The sequence below is a fragment of the Taudactylus pleione genome, unplaced genomic scaffold, assembly GCF_031769625.1.
Source record: "Taudactylus pleione unplaced genomic scaffold, aTauple2 ptg000046l, whole genome shotgun sequence".
NCBI lineage: Eukaryota > Metazoa > Chordata > Amphibia > Anura > Myobatrachidae > Taudactylus > Taudactylus pleione.
Genome location: NW_028284448.1, coordinates 10,946,067 through 10,962,891, shown reverse-complemented (window position 1 = coordinate 10,962,891; position 16,825 = coordinate 10,946,067). Strand labels below are relative to the sequence as shown.

The following is a 16,825-nucleotide window of genomic DNA, read 5'->3' as shown; positions in this document are numbered from 1 at the left end:
AATGCTGCTTGTTATTGCTGCATTCTGACATCCATATAAATGAAAGATGTAAAAGTTAACAGGGTAGAGTATCATTGAGCTGTGCTGGCGTCCCAGCACAAATGGCGAGCTCTGATAGACTTCTGGTGGTAATCAGGACCTCCGAATGGGTATTGGGTCTCCCCGTAGGAGTGTATGTCCACCGGCACGGATGCTGGTATCAGCGTTGAACGGATGGTTTCACTCTCTCTGTATGAATGTGTAAGAGAGAGTGTATCTTGCTGTGGGAGGTGGGTGGGCGCTCCGTATAGCAAATGCCTCAGCTATCCGTATTTCCACGGTCGGTTGGCTCTGGAGCCTCTCCAGGGGAACAGGTGTATGGATGCAGCAGAAGGATTAACGGCACCCACATGTCTGTATCCCCAGCACCTGCACCCTCATGTCTGTATCTCCAGCACCCTCATGTCCGTATCCCCAGCAACCTCATGTCTGTATCCACAGCACCTGCACCCTCATGTCTGTATCCCCAGCACCCTTGTGTCTGTATCTACAGTACCAGCACCCTCATGTCTGTACCCCCAGCACTCTAATTTCTGTATCCCAACACTCTCATTTCTGTATCCCCAGCACCCACATGTCTGTATCCCCAGCACCTGCACCTTCATGTCTGTATCCCCAGCACCTGCACCCTCATGTCTGTATCCCCAGCACCCACATGTCTATATCCCCAGTACCTGCACCCTCATGTCTGTATCCCCAGCACCTGCACCCTCATGTCTGTATCCCCAGTACTTGCACCCTCATGTCTGTATCCCCAGCACCCACATGTCTATATCCCCAGTACCTGCACCCTCATGTTTGTATCCCCAGCACCTGCACCCTCATGTCTGTATCCCCAGTACCTGCACCCTGATGTCTGTATCCACAGCACCCTCATGTCTGTATTCACAGCACCCACTCCCTCTTGTCTGTATCCATAGCACCCTCATTTCTGTATCCACAGCACTCACACCCTCATATCTGTATCCCCAGTACCTGCACCCTCATGTCTGTATCCTCAGCACCCTCATGTCTTTATTCACAGCACCCACACCCTCTTGTCTGTATCCATAGCACCCTTATGTTTGTATCCCCAGCACCCTCATGTCTGTATCCCCAGCACCTACACCCTCATGTCTTTATCCCCAGTATCCTCATGTCTGTATCCCCAGCACCCTCATGTCTGTATCCCCAGCCCCCTCATATCTGTATCCACAGCACCCTTATGTCTGTATCCCCAGCATTCTCATGTCTGTATCCCCAGCACTCTCATGTCTGCATCCCCAGCACCCATACCCTCATATCTGTATCCCCAGTACCTGCACCCTCATGTCTGTAACCACAGCACCCTTATGTCTGTATCCCCAGCATTCTCATGTCTGTATCCCCAGCACCCTCATGTCTGTATCCCCAGGCCCGTGATCATGCACAGGGAGGAGGAGGAGGCACTGCTGGAATGACGTCATGACGCCTCTCCCCACACACAGTGCAGGTGCCGGGTGGTGGAGCTCCGGAGTGAGAGAAGGAGCTGCCTGGTTGCACTGCAAATAGAGGTTTCGGTGTGGCTGGTTCCGCCTAAGGACATCCCGTGCTCTGTGCAATGACACAGGCCACACCGCCCTAGTTACGCCCCTGAATTAAGGCCCCCTATTAAGAACAAGTCTGCTGTCATCAAGCTAAATCTAACATAACCACTGCTACCCATCAGTAATAAGCAAAGGTAATAAATTAAAGTATTGCTAATGTCACATAACAATACATTTAATTGAAGGAGCTTTAGAAGTGAAAAAAACATGGGGGAGGGGGCGGGTTGATTACTTCCAGCACACTGCAATAAGCTAGTAACAAGCCAACATTCTATATGTAAATACAATGCAGAAGACTCGGTTACATGGGTGTTCTTGCTCTAACAATGTGAGCCCCTTATATTGGGTCATACAATCATGTGATTTTAGACTGAGAGCTAACTTACCAGACTACTGATTCTTTATATGCCTCTCAAAACTGTTGTTGCATTGTATTTATATGTAGAATGCTGACTTTTTTTACTGGCTTATTGCAGTGTGTTGGGGGAAATTGATTTGTGTTATCTAGATAAACCCATCCTTTACAAGCACCTCCTTAAGCCTATAAATTGTTTAAGCAACTTGGAGTTTTAGAAGTAACGGGTACAGTGGTGGTTGTAAAGAGGCTCTTCAAAAATGGATTGTAAGAAGTATCTTATAAAGGGAGCAGTGAGCCCCAGTGTAGCTGAAGGGGATGCAGTCATTATGTCAACATTGGTTAAGAGAGAGACCACTCACAGCCAACCAGCAGCCTGTTCTCATGGTAGCGGCCACTGATAGGCTCACAGCCACAGAAGTGAAGGAACACTCACTGGATGCTATTGGAGAAGAGGACCGACTGGCGTCTAGGATGCCACCTGGACAAGAGGACCGATTGGCGCCAGGGAGTAGGTTAGTATGTATTGTGAGTGGGGGTGAGTGAGTGAGTGAATGTGTGATGAAATAAAATAATAAAACATTTGGTGTGTGTACTGTCATTATTTTAATATTTTCTTTATAGGACTATAGGTACCAGAGGACCCTTAATGCCTGGGTTTTGCTTGCACTTGTGGTTTAACAAGTGCCAGCAAGCAGGGCAGGCTTGCTGAGACCTATAGTCCTACCTGTAGTCCTACTGTAAAGGACAATATTATTTTAAATCTAATCTGGACACCCATCAACCCAGCTCCCACTGCCCAGGGGAAGGGGGGTAATGCTTTAGCCGGGGTGACCCCATCAAGAGTGTCCCCTACCTGTGGGGCATTACCCCCTGCTAGTTGAGCCTTGTGTTGGTTCTTAAAATATGGGGGACCCCTACACTAATTTTTTCCCTGTATTTTCAGGACCAGGGTTGGCTCAAAGAGCCTGGTGCTGGTTATGCTTTTGGGGGGGAACGTCATTTTTTTTTAAATTAACTATTTAATGTCTATTTTACTCTCATAAGCATGATCTGTGCATGCTTCTGGTAAATGCGCTGCTGACAGGCACATCTATTGTGTTCAGTCCATATAAACAACTGAATACACACGGTTGACTGAATCATGTTTTACGATGACGTATGCAAACATGATTCTTTATAATTTGTGAGTTTGTTTTGTGTCCCTGCGATGCCCAACTCGGACAGACACGATTCTTAGTAAATTAACCTCAAAGAGAAAGGTTAGGAATACTCACTGCCATAACCGCTGCAGGATGTGCCAAAAGTCATCATGACGTCACTGCCGGACCTGGAGTAGCAAACCACCGGGACTATTTTGTCGAGATTTTAGTCATGTCGACATTTCACCAGTGTCGACATGATGTTCAATGTCGGCCAGGGCACTATCATTGCAGAGTTTGTATGTTCTACCGGTATTTGCATGGGTTTCCCCCCCAGACAGCCAAATATACTGTTAGGTTTATTGGCTTTGGATAAAATGAAGCTTAGACCCAAATTTGCGGGTACCACTGCAATTTCATCACTGCGTATAAGTCGTGAAATTTAAAATGCTAATTAGTTTTAAGGTAAAACCAGGTTGCCAGTAGCCACTGTTATGGAACTAAAAATATAACGCATTGTAGATCATTGCAATGTTGGAAAACTGGTAGACTAGTGAATAAATGAGGAAATCATTTCCTCACTTCCTATACTGTTAAGTACGTGATTGCATATTCTTATTTATACTGTAGTAACAGGAATTCTATTCTTCCCCCACAGATTGTGTGCTCTCGGTTGGTGACAAACGGATTGACAGACCAGTCTGAGAACACCTGGAAGCCCTGGACAGTCTGCTTGGATGATAAATTCAATTTAGCACACCAGATGAGAAATAAGCATTGTCGTGTATACTCCTTGGGGTAATGACTTACTGAATATCCAAATCTATTTGTAAATTATAGTAAAAAATGTGTCCACATACACTATTGCTGCAGTCACACCAAACAGCCCTACTTAGCGCACAAGCTCCCGTACGTCTCAGCATGTGCCGGGCATCTTTCTTTGCCTGAAAATGCGTCTTAAGGCCCACATACACGGGGCGATAAAGCAGGTGATCCGACTGATTGGTGCTATTTGCCTGCTATATCGCACCGTGTATGGCCCTGATATCGGGCCGAGTGCGCTCCCGCGGGGTCGTAATCGCACCCCCTGATCTCTCTGCTGGATCATAGGATCAGGGGATGCGATGTGTGATCCCATTCATTGCTATGCAGGTGAGACGGGGGAGTCGGCACATCGGGCGGTCGGCCACCCGATCGCACCGTGTGTACGGACCGACATGTCGGACGACGGATCCCCTGTCGCCATCGCACCGTATATGGGGGCCTGCAGTTGCAATGCGATGTGACAAACCACTTAATGAGCCTGTACTGATTCATTTGAAATGTGACACTTGTAAATCTGTGTGTGACTGAGTCTGAATCTGTATATGAAGTGCTATAATGTAGTGGCTGTGACTTTTTTCCATGCTTCGCATACAGACTCAGTCGCACACAGATATACTAGTGTCGCATGTCAAATTAATCGGTGCAGTCTTGTGAAGCAATTTGTTGCATATGATTGTCACTAAGATGCATTTTCGGGGGTGAAAAAATGCTACACCACTCACATGGCATATTGAGGCTAGATGTATGAGGACACACCTGTACTGATTTAGGTAATTGATGAATGAAATCTTGTTATGTGTAATAGAATAATTTATACTCTATTGCTACCTTGCAATTAATCCCTTATATTATTATTATCCTCTATTTATGTGACACTAATAGTTTTTCACAGTGCCTTACAAAGTAAATAAGTAGAAACAGTTCCAACAAAGACAAGACATAAAATGCAAAAGACTTACAGTACAAAACATTGCAGAACATCGTATAAAAGCTATATAAATATTATTGCATATGCAAATCATAATACCCATAAAAGTAGTGCCAGTGGTAGGACCCAAAGGTTTTGTGCCATTGTAGATCATGGTGTAAGTGAGGGAAGATGGACCAGCTTGTGAGAGGGGTGACACAGATGGGGTAGACAGTGAGCAAGGCACAACAGTGGGTTAGGAGAAGAGTTAGAAGGCTTTAAATAAGAAGTGGGTTTGAAGGCCAGTTTGAAGCTTTAGAGACAGGTGGAGAGTTTGAAAGGGAGAAGGTACGAGTATTTGGGTGTGAGCAGGGTTGGACTGGCCCACAGGGGTACAGGGGAAATCCACAGTGGGTCCCACTGCCGGAGGGCTCCACCTCCTCTTCCTATATCAGGTTTCAGACTGTGCACTGAAATTATACATTGTTCCTTTTTTACAGGGTCAGTTACTTGTTAGAGCAGGAATATGGATGAACAGACCACGCACTGTAGTATTCATGTTGTATGCAGGGCATGTCCTGTATAATGATTGGCCAAGTCTCTGTGGTGGCTGGCCACACCCTTTAAGCATAGGCTCCTACCAGTGCTTTCCCTGGTGGGCCTTTTATGCCTCAGTCCGACACTTGGTGTGAGGATATAATCAGTTGGGAGGAGAGGCATCAGTCATTGGCTGAGTGAAGTGGGTGGGAGTATGCGGGGAGATGAGATTGGAGATGTAGGGGGAGAGGTTTGCGTGAGGGCTTTATAAGTAAGTGTGAGGAGTTTGGTGGATAGGGGAGTATCTAGTAATTAATGTTTTGCATCTGTATTATCTCAAGAGGCAAAGATGACCTCACTGTTATTCTCCTCATTAACTACTTGCAGTTAGCCTATATTCTTACCTAACATGCCATGTTGTTATTTTCAGCGATGAAGATTCAACAATATGTTTACTGTGGTATATACATAACATACTCTGATCTATCTCTTCCAAATGCCAGTTTGCCACAACTTCCTCATCCATAACATGCAGTGCTGTACACTTTCATTAATTGGGAAAATCCAATACTGCAAGGCATACTTTAGGAGGCACCTTTTAAAAATGATTGGGGGGGTCCTCTCATTCCCCTCTCTTCCCATATGACTGAAAATTCCATGCTTTGAAAAGCCTAGTGGCAGCACAGATAATGGGAACGCTCAAGTATGCCCATAGGGGAGGTCCAAAAGGTAGGCAGGCATGACCTGGATGCAGCTACGTATATAGCAGGAATAATGTGTCGACAATTAAAAAAATGTAATGCTTAGTGCAATGGTAAGATTATGTATTATTATTATTATTCTTTTTATTTATATAGCACCAACATTTATCCAGCATTTTATTTATATAGCACCAACATTTATCCAGCATTTCATTTATATAGCACCAACATTTATCCAGCATTTCATTTATATAGCACCAACATTTATCCAGCATTTTATTTATATAGCACCAACATTTATCCAGCATTTTATTATATAGCACCAACATTTATCCAGCATTTCATTTATATAGCACCAACATTTATCCAGCATTTTATTTATATAGCACCAACATTTATCCAGCATTTCATTTATATAGCACCAACATTTATCCAGCATTTTATTTATATAGCACCAACATTTATCCAGCATTTTATTTATATAGCACCAACATTTATCCAGCATTTTATTTATATAGCACCAACATTTATCCAGCATTTTATTTATATAGCACCAACATTTATCCAGCATTTTATTTATATAGCACCAACATTTATCCAGCATTTTATTTATATAGCACCAACATTTATCCAGCATTTCATTTATATAGCACCAACATTTATCCAGCATTTTATTTATATAGCACCAACATTTATCCAGCATTTTATTTATATAGCACCAACATTTATCCAGCATTTTATTTATATAGCACCAACATTTATCCAGCATTTCATTTATATAGCACCAACATTTATCCAGCATTTCATTTATATAGCACCAACATTTATCCAGCATTTTATTTATATAGCACCAACATTTATCCAGCATTTCATTTATATAGCACCAACATTTATCCAGCATTTCATTTATATAGCACCAACATTTATCCAGCATTTCATTTATATAGCACCAACATTTATCCAGCATTTCATTTATATAGCACCAACATTTATCCAGCATTTCATTTATATAGCACCAACATTTATCCAGCATTTCATTTATATAGCACCAACATTTATCCAGCATTTTATTTATATAGCACCAACATTTATCCAGCATTTTATTTATATAGCACCAACATTTATCCAGCATTTTATTTATATAGCACCAACATTTATCCAGCATTTTATTTATATAGCACCAACATTTATCCAGCATTTCATTTATATAGCACCAACATTTATCCAGCATTTTATTTATATAGCACCAACATTTATCCAGCATTTCATTTATATAGCACCAACATTTATCCAGCATTTCATTTATATAGCACCAACATTTATCCAGCATTTTATTTATATAGCACTAACATTTATCCCGTACATTAAGTAAATCTTGTTAAAAACAAATTATATATAATGACATGAAGTTGACCCTAACCTAAAGAGTTTACATTCTGAGACTATGATAGAGTTTACATAGATTGTTAAATGTAAAATGGTGTGAAGTAACCTAAATTTATACTTATTATTGAAACAGTATGGAATCCTTCTGCTTAAACAGTGTGTTGGTGGGTATTTCTTTCAGGCAGATAGCAACTTACTTTCTTGTAACATACCTCCTATTAATTTGAATGTCCCAATTGGTACTTTAGGGGCTGTTTCTGAAGTGTTAGGTCACCCCAAACCTCCTCCCATTGTGAGCGGTGACAAACCACCCAATTGCCTGCGAGTTGAAACAGTCCACTAAAATCTGAAATAAGTCTTCCTATGTAATCCTTCTAATATTTTCTGTAACATGAGGGGTTAAAGCATTCTTAAGTTACATGTCCAGATTGATAATGAATGTACTCTTTGTCTAGAAGTGTTCATGTATCTATGTACTAGAGGCCGGACTCTAGAATCCTGCAAGCAGTATATAGAATGTTTATGTTATGCGTTCCTTCATCCTGGCTGCTCTGAAGCCTGTTAATTCCCTGTGGGCTGCATCTTATCCTCCTAGACGCTTGGCAACACTGACTGTTGGCTGCTTAACACTTGGCAAAATCATTTGTGAAAATGTCACAAGCCAAGTAGATATTTATATTCCAGATCTCTGCTGAAAATATTTCATTTATGTTGAAACTCCAGCAGCATTAATCAGATTTAAAAAGGATGTAAAATTAAAGAAATACTATTGTATTAATAGATATTTTGTGCAGTTCAAGGACTTACCACAATTTTAATCCTGATTTAAACAAAAATATACATATTTCAGTAAATAGAGGTTAGAGACAGTACTGGTTAAGCAGGGAAATGACTGCACTCCAATTCTCTGTAGTTGTTGTTTTGTTATAAAGCATTATATTGGTGGACTATAACCTCAAATGTATAGTTCTTTGCTTCAAGAGCAAATACAACAGCTCTCAAATTAAAATTTGCCAAAGACAGTGTATAACTGAATAGAAAAATATACATAAAAGAACTGGAGTATACTTAATATATCTACATAGTTCATGTTCAGTTCTCTGCATTAGGAGGGAGGCGGTTCTCTAATTCAGCAGACTCAAGGCAGTGACAGACAGGGATAAATTGCTGTGCTGAAGTGTACCATGGAGACATACACAGGGACTGTGATGTCACAGTAAATCAGATTAGTGAATTCTCCCTTTTTAGACTTGTATTAGATCGTATAACAATACTGTCCTAAGTATGTGAGAGGAGCTAAAGGTGTTGTGGAATTTCAGGTTTATGCTGCATACACACGGTCAGATTTTGTTAAAGATATGAACGATAACGATTGTAAAAATCGTTCATATCGTTGACATGTCGACCAACGATGCACGTTCCCGCATGTCAGATAACGATATCTGACATTAACTGTGTTTGCAGACAGATTTGGACGATTTAATTCATTTTAATACTGTCAGAAATCGTTCAGTCATTCATCATTCATGAAATTGTTCAAATTGTTGATGAAATGGTTCAATCGTTCATCGTTATCGTTTAACGAGAACGATGATCTGACAAATCTGACCATATGTATGTACCATAACACTGAGTAATATTTTCAACTTCATGGTTTCTATCTAAAAGTTTCAGGATGGGACTTATTGGTCCTTTATTTGTGTTCTTGCAGGACAATGTATAAGCTAGATAGAATTTTATGTTATCCCGTGCATGAGAATTGCATGGTCTTTGCCTGCTTGCTGGAATGTTTTCAGCATACCTAGCCTGTTAGGAGTACCCAAAATTAGGACAAGGGCTGTAGCTATGCCGTGATGAAGGCATGGCCATGTTGCAATGGCAGCATGCTATAGCCCAGGGGTGTGCCTAGTACCATTGATGCATTTGGTTGTCAGTTACCACCTTCCCTTCCCCTGCAAACACCTCTTCAATGCCGCAGACTCTGCACCCTTTCACCTGGTAAGCGCTACTCTGCAAAGCAGTAAGAAACAGGACATAGCTTCCCTACTATCTGAATGGGACAAAGCTGTCCTGATCAGGAATCTGGAACAGAGCTCTCAAATTGTGTTTGTCCCATTTAAATTGGGACAGTTGGAAGATATGTATTCAGACTTGTATTCTAATCATAATATGCCTGACTTCATGTAGGACCGAACATTGCAGTTTTGTAATTCAGAACAATCTCCTAATATGGAAGTGGCTGCATTAACATGGGTTCATGGCCACATTATATTTGGGGAGCTAGGTCATAGGTATGGGCAATAAGCGACGCCAGCTGTTGTAGAACTACAAATCCCAGCATGCCCTGCCACAGTTTTGCTATTTGGCCATGCTTAAACTGTTGCAATGCATGCTAGAATTTGTAGTCCAACAACTCCTGTAGAGTCGCTTATTGCCCACCCCTCACACTGATTGTGAGGACAACTGGTCTGTCCATTACGATTAGGAATGACCAAATTAATTTGGATAGTTGGATTGCCCAATTTAAGAAATCTAAATATGACAACTAAATTATAGTCAATTCACCTATAAGGGGTAATTTCACTTTCAAATAAGTGGCTCCTTTTATACATTTTTTGTGAAAATATACATATATTAAAACAATATGTATATTAGCTTCATGTGACCTAATATTGCTCAGTTGATAGTTATGCATCCTTTGGGATGGTCTGGTGTGCCCCCATTCCACTACAGTCTCCATTTTATCTCTGCAGATGTTAGCTCTTGGGGTTCAAATACTAATCCGCAAACAGCTTGGTGATGATGCTACGAAGAGAGACACATATATTCTAAAGGTCGATTTCAATCGATTTTAATCCATTTCAAATCAATCTAAATCGAACTAAATTGTTCTTATGTTTCTGGGGCTAAATCACACAATTACTAACACTTAAAAAAACAAATCTATTAGTAAATGTGTGATTTTAGCCCCAGAAACATCACATCGATTTAGATCAATTCAAAATGGATTAAAATCGCTTAAAAATGACTGTAATCGACCTTTAGTAAATTTACCCCATAGTGTTCAGTGTGGATATTGGATGCATATTTGCAATTATTAATGTGAGCTGATGCTACAATCATTAAGAGGGGTACTCAATATAAAACGTAAACTTCGCTGTCGAAGTTTACGTTTCATATCAGAGTTTTTACCTGCGTCAAAGTATCGGGCGCGCGCCCGCTTATCCCCGTATTCAATATGAAATTAACGAAAACGGATTGGAGTTGGATTTGCGTAAAGTTACAAATTTTTCCTTAAAAAAATTGTAGGACCCCCTTAAAGTTGTAAAAACATGGGGGATCACTATGGGTACCCCCGTTTTAGCCTGTAATTGAAAGTCGGGGATTTAAATAGCCGCAGCAGGTGTTTTTTCCCGACATTGAAGAAGTGATGCAGAAGAGCACTTAGGTTATTTTTTTCGTTTTTTTTAAGTGGTCCCATCAAATTTGGGGTACATGAAAATGGGTACTAGCATATTTTGATGTCCCTAAAGTAAGTTTTAAAAAATTCTGCATTTGTGCACCTGCCGCTATAATTCTATTCTAGAAAACACCTGCCGCATACTTGCAGAATAGCCCTGAACCTATTTCCCTATTGTTAAACAATTTTTTCCCTTTTTTTTTTTTTTCACACCAAATTTTAAATACATTTTTTGGGGTGTCCCTATTTTTTTGTAAAACTTTTTTTGACACAGTTCTTTTTTAAATGTCATTCCCAGGGGTGCAGGCTATTTTTTTTAAGCCTGCACCCCTAATCCCCAATTCTGCACTTTTTTTCGACACCTATTCAATGGTGAAAAGTTATCCCCGTTTTTTATCAAAGACTTTTCGAACCTGCGATAAGTCTTTGAAATTGAATACGGTGTAAAAGTCAAACCTGCGATAATGACGTCAAAAGTGCGATATTAACGCAAAAACGATGTTTTCGCTCCCATATTGAATACCCCTATATATAGTGCTGTGTGATATCACTGCAAGCTGCCTTTCTTACACTGCCTTTTCAAAAGATAAAAACAAAACAATTCAAATTGAAAAATGATTTCTGACATTTTCTGCATTTCACAATAATGAAACAGAACCATATATTTATTTGGCCAACATTAATTTTATTTCAGTATTATTTAAAGATGAAATCATTACTTTAAGATTAATTATTCTTGAAAATCACCGAGGCCACACACAACAGAACACTGAACAATGCTTCTGCCCCTCACATATCTGTGCATTCCAATGGTTATCTGTAGGGTGAATGCACTGTGCTCAGTACTGTCATGTGGCTCCATTATTAATAACAACTCACAGTTTGCATTTCTCAGATTACTGGAAGTACATGAGTTATTGAAGCTTTCTGTAACTCTGTTCCATGTTAATCTACAGTTGAAAACTTAAAGATAACAAGCAAGTTTAATGGCTATAGTATTGCTGTTTGTTCTTTTACAATTGCCTGTTTTATATACGTCATTTGGCTCAGTTTTGCTTGTTGCAGCTGAGATAATGTGAGATTTTATTTCAGACAAGTTTTATGTGTTGTGTAACAAAAGAATACTCAATGACCTTGATCCAAATTACAGCAACATTAGCTACATTAATGACTTAGGCTGGGTACACATCAGAACGATGTGTATCCCAGCTTACCCGAGGCCTGATGGAACGATATAGCAGTCAGTCATACACACTGCACGATCAGGTGTATGACCGCATGATATAGACTTCTATCCTCCACTTATCTGCATGATGTCGTCAGCGACATCAATCGATTGTGCGTACACATTAGACCATATGGACAATGTAATTATGATCCGTGTTGGAACAATATATTGTCCAATATATCCTCAACTGTGTACTCAGCCCTATGCTCTCATCAGTATTCAGTAGGGTATAGGTGTCATGATATGTCAGGGCCTATTAAGGGTAGAGTAGTGGTTTGAAGTGATATTTTGCTCCTTTATAGAAATGTAGGCACACACAAGTCATTCCTACTTGTTGGCCCTTAGAGCTGAGTGACAGGATCATTTATTTATTTGGTTACACATGTAAACTGATATATTGGACAGGGGTGTATCTAGTGATCCAAGCGCCCCTGGCAATGTAATGGACTGGCGCCCCCCCCCCTATGCAGTGCCCCCAATAGTAATCCTCCAGTAGTAATCCCCCTATGATGCATTGCCCCCAGTAGTAGCCACCCTTATACAGTGCCCCCAGTAGTAGCCCCCCTTTACAGTGCCCCCTGTAGTAGTCCCCCCCTATACAGTGCCCCCAGTAGTAGTCTCCCCCCTATACAGTGCCCCCAGTAGTGGCCACCCACCCCCTAAATTGCCCCCAGTAGTGGCCACCCCTATACAGTGCTTCTAGTAGTGGCCACTCCCATAAATTGCCCCCAGTAGTGGCCACTCCTATACAGTGCCCCCCAGTAGCAGGCACCCCCCCCATAAAGTGCCCCCAGTAGCGGCCACCCTCTATTTCAGTGCCCCCCCCTCCTAGTGCCAGGCTTACACACACAAACACACACAAAGAACAAAAAAAATTAAACTTACCTGATCCCCGCTCCTGACGTGACCGCCGCTGTCTGCTGTGAGTCCCGGCCGCTCTTCTCCTGCATGGGAGAGATGTCATGACGTATGACGTCTCTCCCATCACATGCTGCGGGGGGAGCCGGCACACGGAGCTCATTAGAGAGCCCAAGCCGGCTCCCTCCGCGGACGACACAGCAGCAAATGAGAGTCTGTCTGACTTTCATTAGCTGGCTGCTATTACAAACACACAGCCGCCACTGGCAGCTGTGTGTTTGTAAACGGTGTAGGGCAGACCGCTATCACTGCAGTCTGCCCTACACTTGTGGGGCCGGGGCCTTGTCCACTCCTTGGCTACTGTTGGCACTGCCGGACGGCACCCCCCCTTTGGACGGCGCCCCTGACGAGTGCCATGCTGGCCAATGGGTAGATACGCCCCTGATATTAGATGACATTTGGACATTCGTTTCGGTCTCCACTTGAACCTGTTAGTGTTTTTGGAAGAGGACCATATACACGGGCAGAATGCTGCCATTTAATGACTACATTTACTAACCTGTTCAATAATGATACCTCTGATTTATTATTAAACATTGGAGATGTTTGAGCGAAGTTGTTTGATATTGCCGCATGAAGGTCTGTAGTGCTTTCTAGGCTCTATGACTCTCTAGTCTCTATGACCAGGGCCAGTCCATAAGAATTATGGGCCCCCTGACAAATTTTGTACCTTGGCCACCCTTTCCTTGATAGACGACTTTGAAAAATTTTAAATCTCATAAACTTATTAATTAAATAAAGTTTTGAAAAATTTTATTATGTTTTGAGGGTGGTAAAGCACACAAATGCAACAAAACACAAGATTTTCAAGAGAGACAAATAAAAACAGGCAATTGCTACGACCCTCTCCCCTTTTACATTAAAGAATACATTTTAGGGAATAATATGAAGGATCAACCCTTAGAGAAAGTTGTTTAATATCCATAACTGAGCTCCAGGAGGAGAGAGCTGGGGTTTGACCAATGATAAAAAGGAAGGACAAGGGTCAGAGTGATTGTGCAATGTCAGACTGATGTGGGTGTTTTCCCCTCCAAGGTCCCATACACTTCTGATGTGAACATACACCCATACAATCTATGTATGTGGGCCAAAATGAAGCATTTGACCCTCAGCTGCCGTTGAAGTCCTGTCTGGTTATGTCACTATGGTATCTGTCCCAGACCCCCTTACCTACATCTCACACCGATCGGCTACTTGACAGAGGGCCTGATTCAGACCCGGACGCTATTTGTGGATGGTCGTTCCAAAAAAAGGGCCGGCTATTTAAATTGAGAACTCGCTCTTTGCGGGTTGGTTGACGCCTCTATTTCTGAGCGAGCGAACGAAAAATGCACTCGCTATTTTGTAAAGACGCCCCTTTGTCGTTCGCATCACATGTCATCTCCGGTATTTATTAGATTAATCGGGAACATCGAAAGGCATCTGAGCTGCTCGCAGTGCTTGTGGTAGCTTTTTCCTACCGCTATCACTGCGAGCAGTTCAGGCTAAAAGACAACCAAGTGACGTGGTCGATGACGCTCCTTTACTAATTATGCACTCCCATTAAACGCCCTTTTTACCGTTAGGCACGCCTGCGTTCGGATCTCCCCCGTTTTCAAGCACCTTCCCTTGTTACCACCCACAAACGGTACATTCTGTCAATCAAATTAGCAGCCCCTCGCTGTTTTGCGAGCTCACGATTTCCGACCGCAATGACTAGTTTGCGCATGCGCATTACGACCCATACGCATGCGCAGTTGTGCGAACATTGCTCAGAGCGAACGAGCGGCCGCTTACGAGCGGCTCTGAATCAGGCCCAGAGTCCAATAGTGCATTGCACAAATAAACAGGTTGGCTTGAGAATAACAGCTGCTACCTGCCATGGCAGTCCCCTCCTGTTACCTGTTTCCCGCCCCAAAGTGATATCCGGTACATCTCTCTGCATTGCCCTCCTAACTGAAGGGACCATCCATTCTTCTCTGACTTTTGCTCCCTCTCCACCACTGAATATACAAATGTATACTGTGCGCTCAAAGATAGGTTAGTTAATCCTTATTTAGTCATTGCACCTTGCTGCAATAGTTTCATAATTCCCAGTAAAACAAAAACAACAAAAAAGCAAAAGATGTTCTGTGGGAAGAGCCTGAGAGAACTATAAAACCAATGAAGCTCAGATAAAAAAAAACAACTTTATTATTTATTTTAAAAAAATCACACATGTAACACATTAAGAACAATAATATCAATAATCATTCAATACATAAAACCTAGTGAAATTGACACAATTGCCTTCCGGGCTGCACAGCAGCCCATGTGCACAGTGCATACAGCAAAAGCGGACACAAAGTTGAAAGGTGCCTATAACGGACATGCAGGGAAGAGTGACAGAAGCACTCACACAAAGTGGCTGTAGTTGTGGGCAGCCGCGTTAGCTTGATTTACTACCTTATCCTAATGCAAATATCTATTGAACTAATGCAGGGGATTGTGCGTGTGCAAGCGGAAACCTGTGTCACACATTGCTTTTACGCTGGCAGCCGTAAACATCATCATTAGCACTTACACCATACCCATGTTGTATCAGCACTTACACCAGCCCCATGCTAGTCTTCCCTTACCCGTACAGCAGAATTGCACGGAGCTTTTGATACACACCCACGACACTCCTATGACATTCCCACAAGTCAGGGCCCAGTTCCCAATACAAAATTCCTGATTTCATGGAAAGACAGATCCGGCCAAGTTGTGCCTGAATCAGAATAGGATGGACATATGCAAAGATCATAATAAAGATCCGTAAATTCACACAGGCGCATGCACTGAATGCAAAAACTCGCCATTTGTGTCTGTTAATAGAGATAGAGGGCTGCCAGTCAAGGCCAGAGGGGCTTTTGCTGATGACTACAGCCCCTGGTACCTGTCCTCTTCAGTTTTTACAGTGGTCAGCGGCAGCTGCATATTCAGTCATCAGTGGTGTCAGCTGGGCATGTGTCTCCATGTGACCAAACGTTATTAGAATTGAAAGGGGATGTTGCAGCTCTTATGAAAAGCGCCTCGGACAGTATCTCCATGTTAATTTATGGCTGCAGACTATGCATAATTACCAGCAATCAGTAGACATGGCATGTTTATTGTAGCAGACTTCTACACAATGTGACTGAAGATGCTGACATACTATAAGTTACAGACATTGAGGATTTTACTACGTGCAGCTGTGGTAAGCAATTTTAGACTTATATCTGACTTGCTGCTATGTAGCACATTGCCTGAAACCTTTTGCATGTGTTTGTATATATTTTTTTTAACTTGATCTTAGTATCTCTTTGATAGTTAAATTTGACCTTAGTATTTCTGTGATATAAAATAATTGTATCAATTTGATTGTTCTAAGTGTTATTTTTTTATGGATGGCATTAGTCATTGCAATGTAACAAGTATTTTGTATGTATATGTCTTTAATTGTATGTGTCGAATGAAATGTGCATTATATTTCAAGTGATCATGAATGCCCGTGCAACTGGCGCACCACAGATCTCCCTATTATGTGCTCTGTATAGATAAATATTCAGGAAGAATGGCCCTCCTCACCTCACATTTTGATGATGGATCAGTAAATATATGCTGCTCCTCCATGTCCAAGCATCTGTTGGCGGTCGCCGATCTTCGAGTTTATGCAAATGGCCCACAAAGTCCTTCCCTTGTGTACATTCGTGTGGCCTAATGTGCAAGGACTGAGATGGCCGCTTTTAGTGTCCATGCATGATGTAACACAGATTATCTATT

The 16,825-nt window shown here is 41.8% G+C and overlaps 1 protein-coding gene across 1 annotated transcript in view; it reads left to right on the top strand.

The window, feature by feature from the left end:
- Positions 1-16,825, top strand: part of METTL24 (methyltransferase like 24) — a 70,476-nt gene that overhangs the window by 33,926 nt on the left and 19,725 nt on the right. Inside the window, exon 3 of the mRNA XM_088460414.1 lies at positions 3,760-3,899. Coding sequence (XP_088316540.1) covers positions 3,760-3,899 — 140 coding nt within the window. The remainder of the gene's footprint in view (positions 1-3,759; positions 3,900-16,825) is intronic.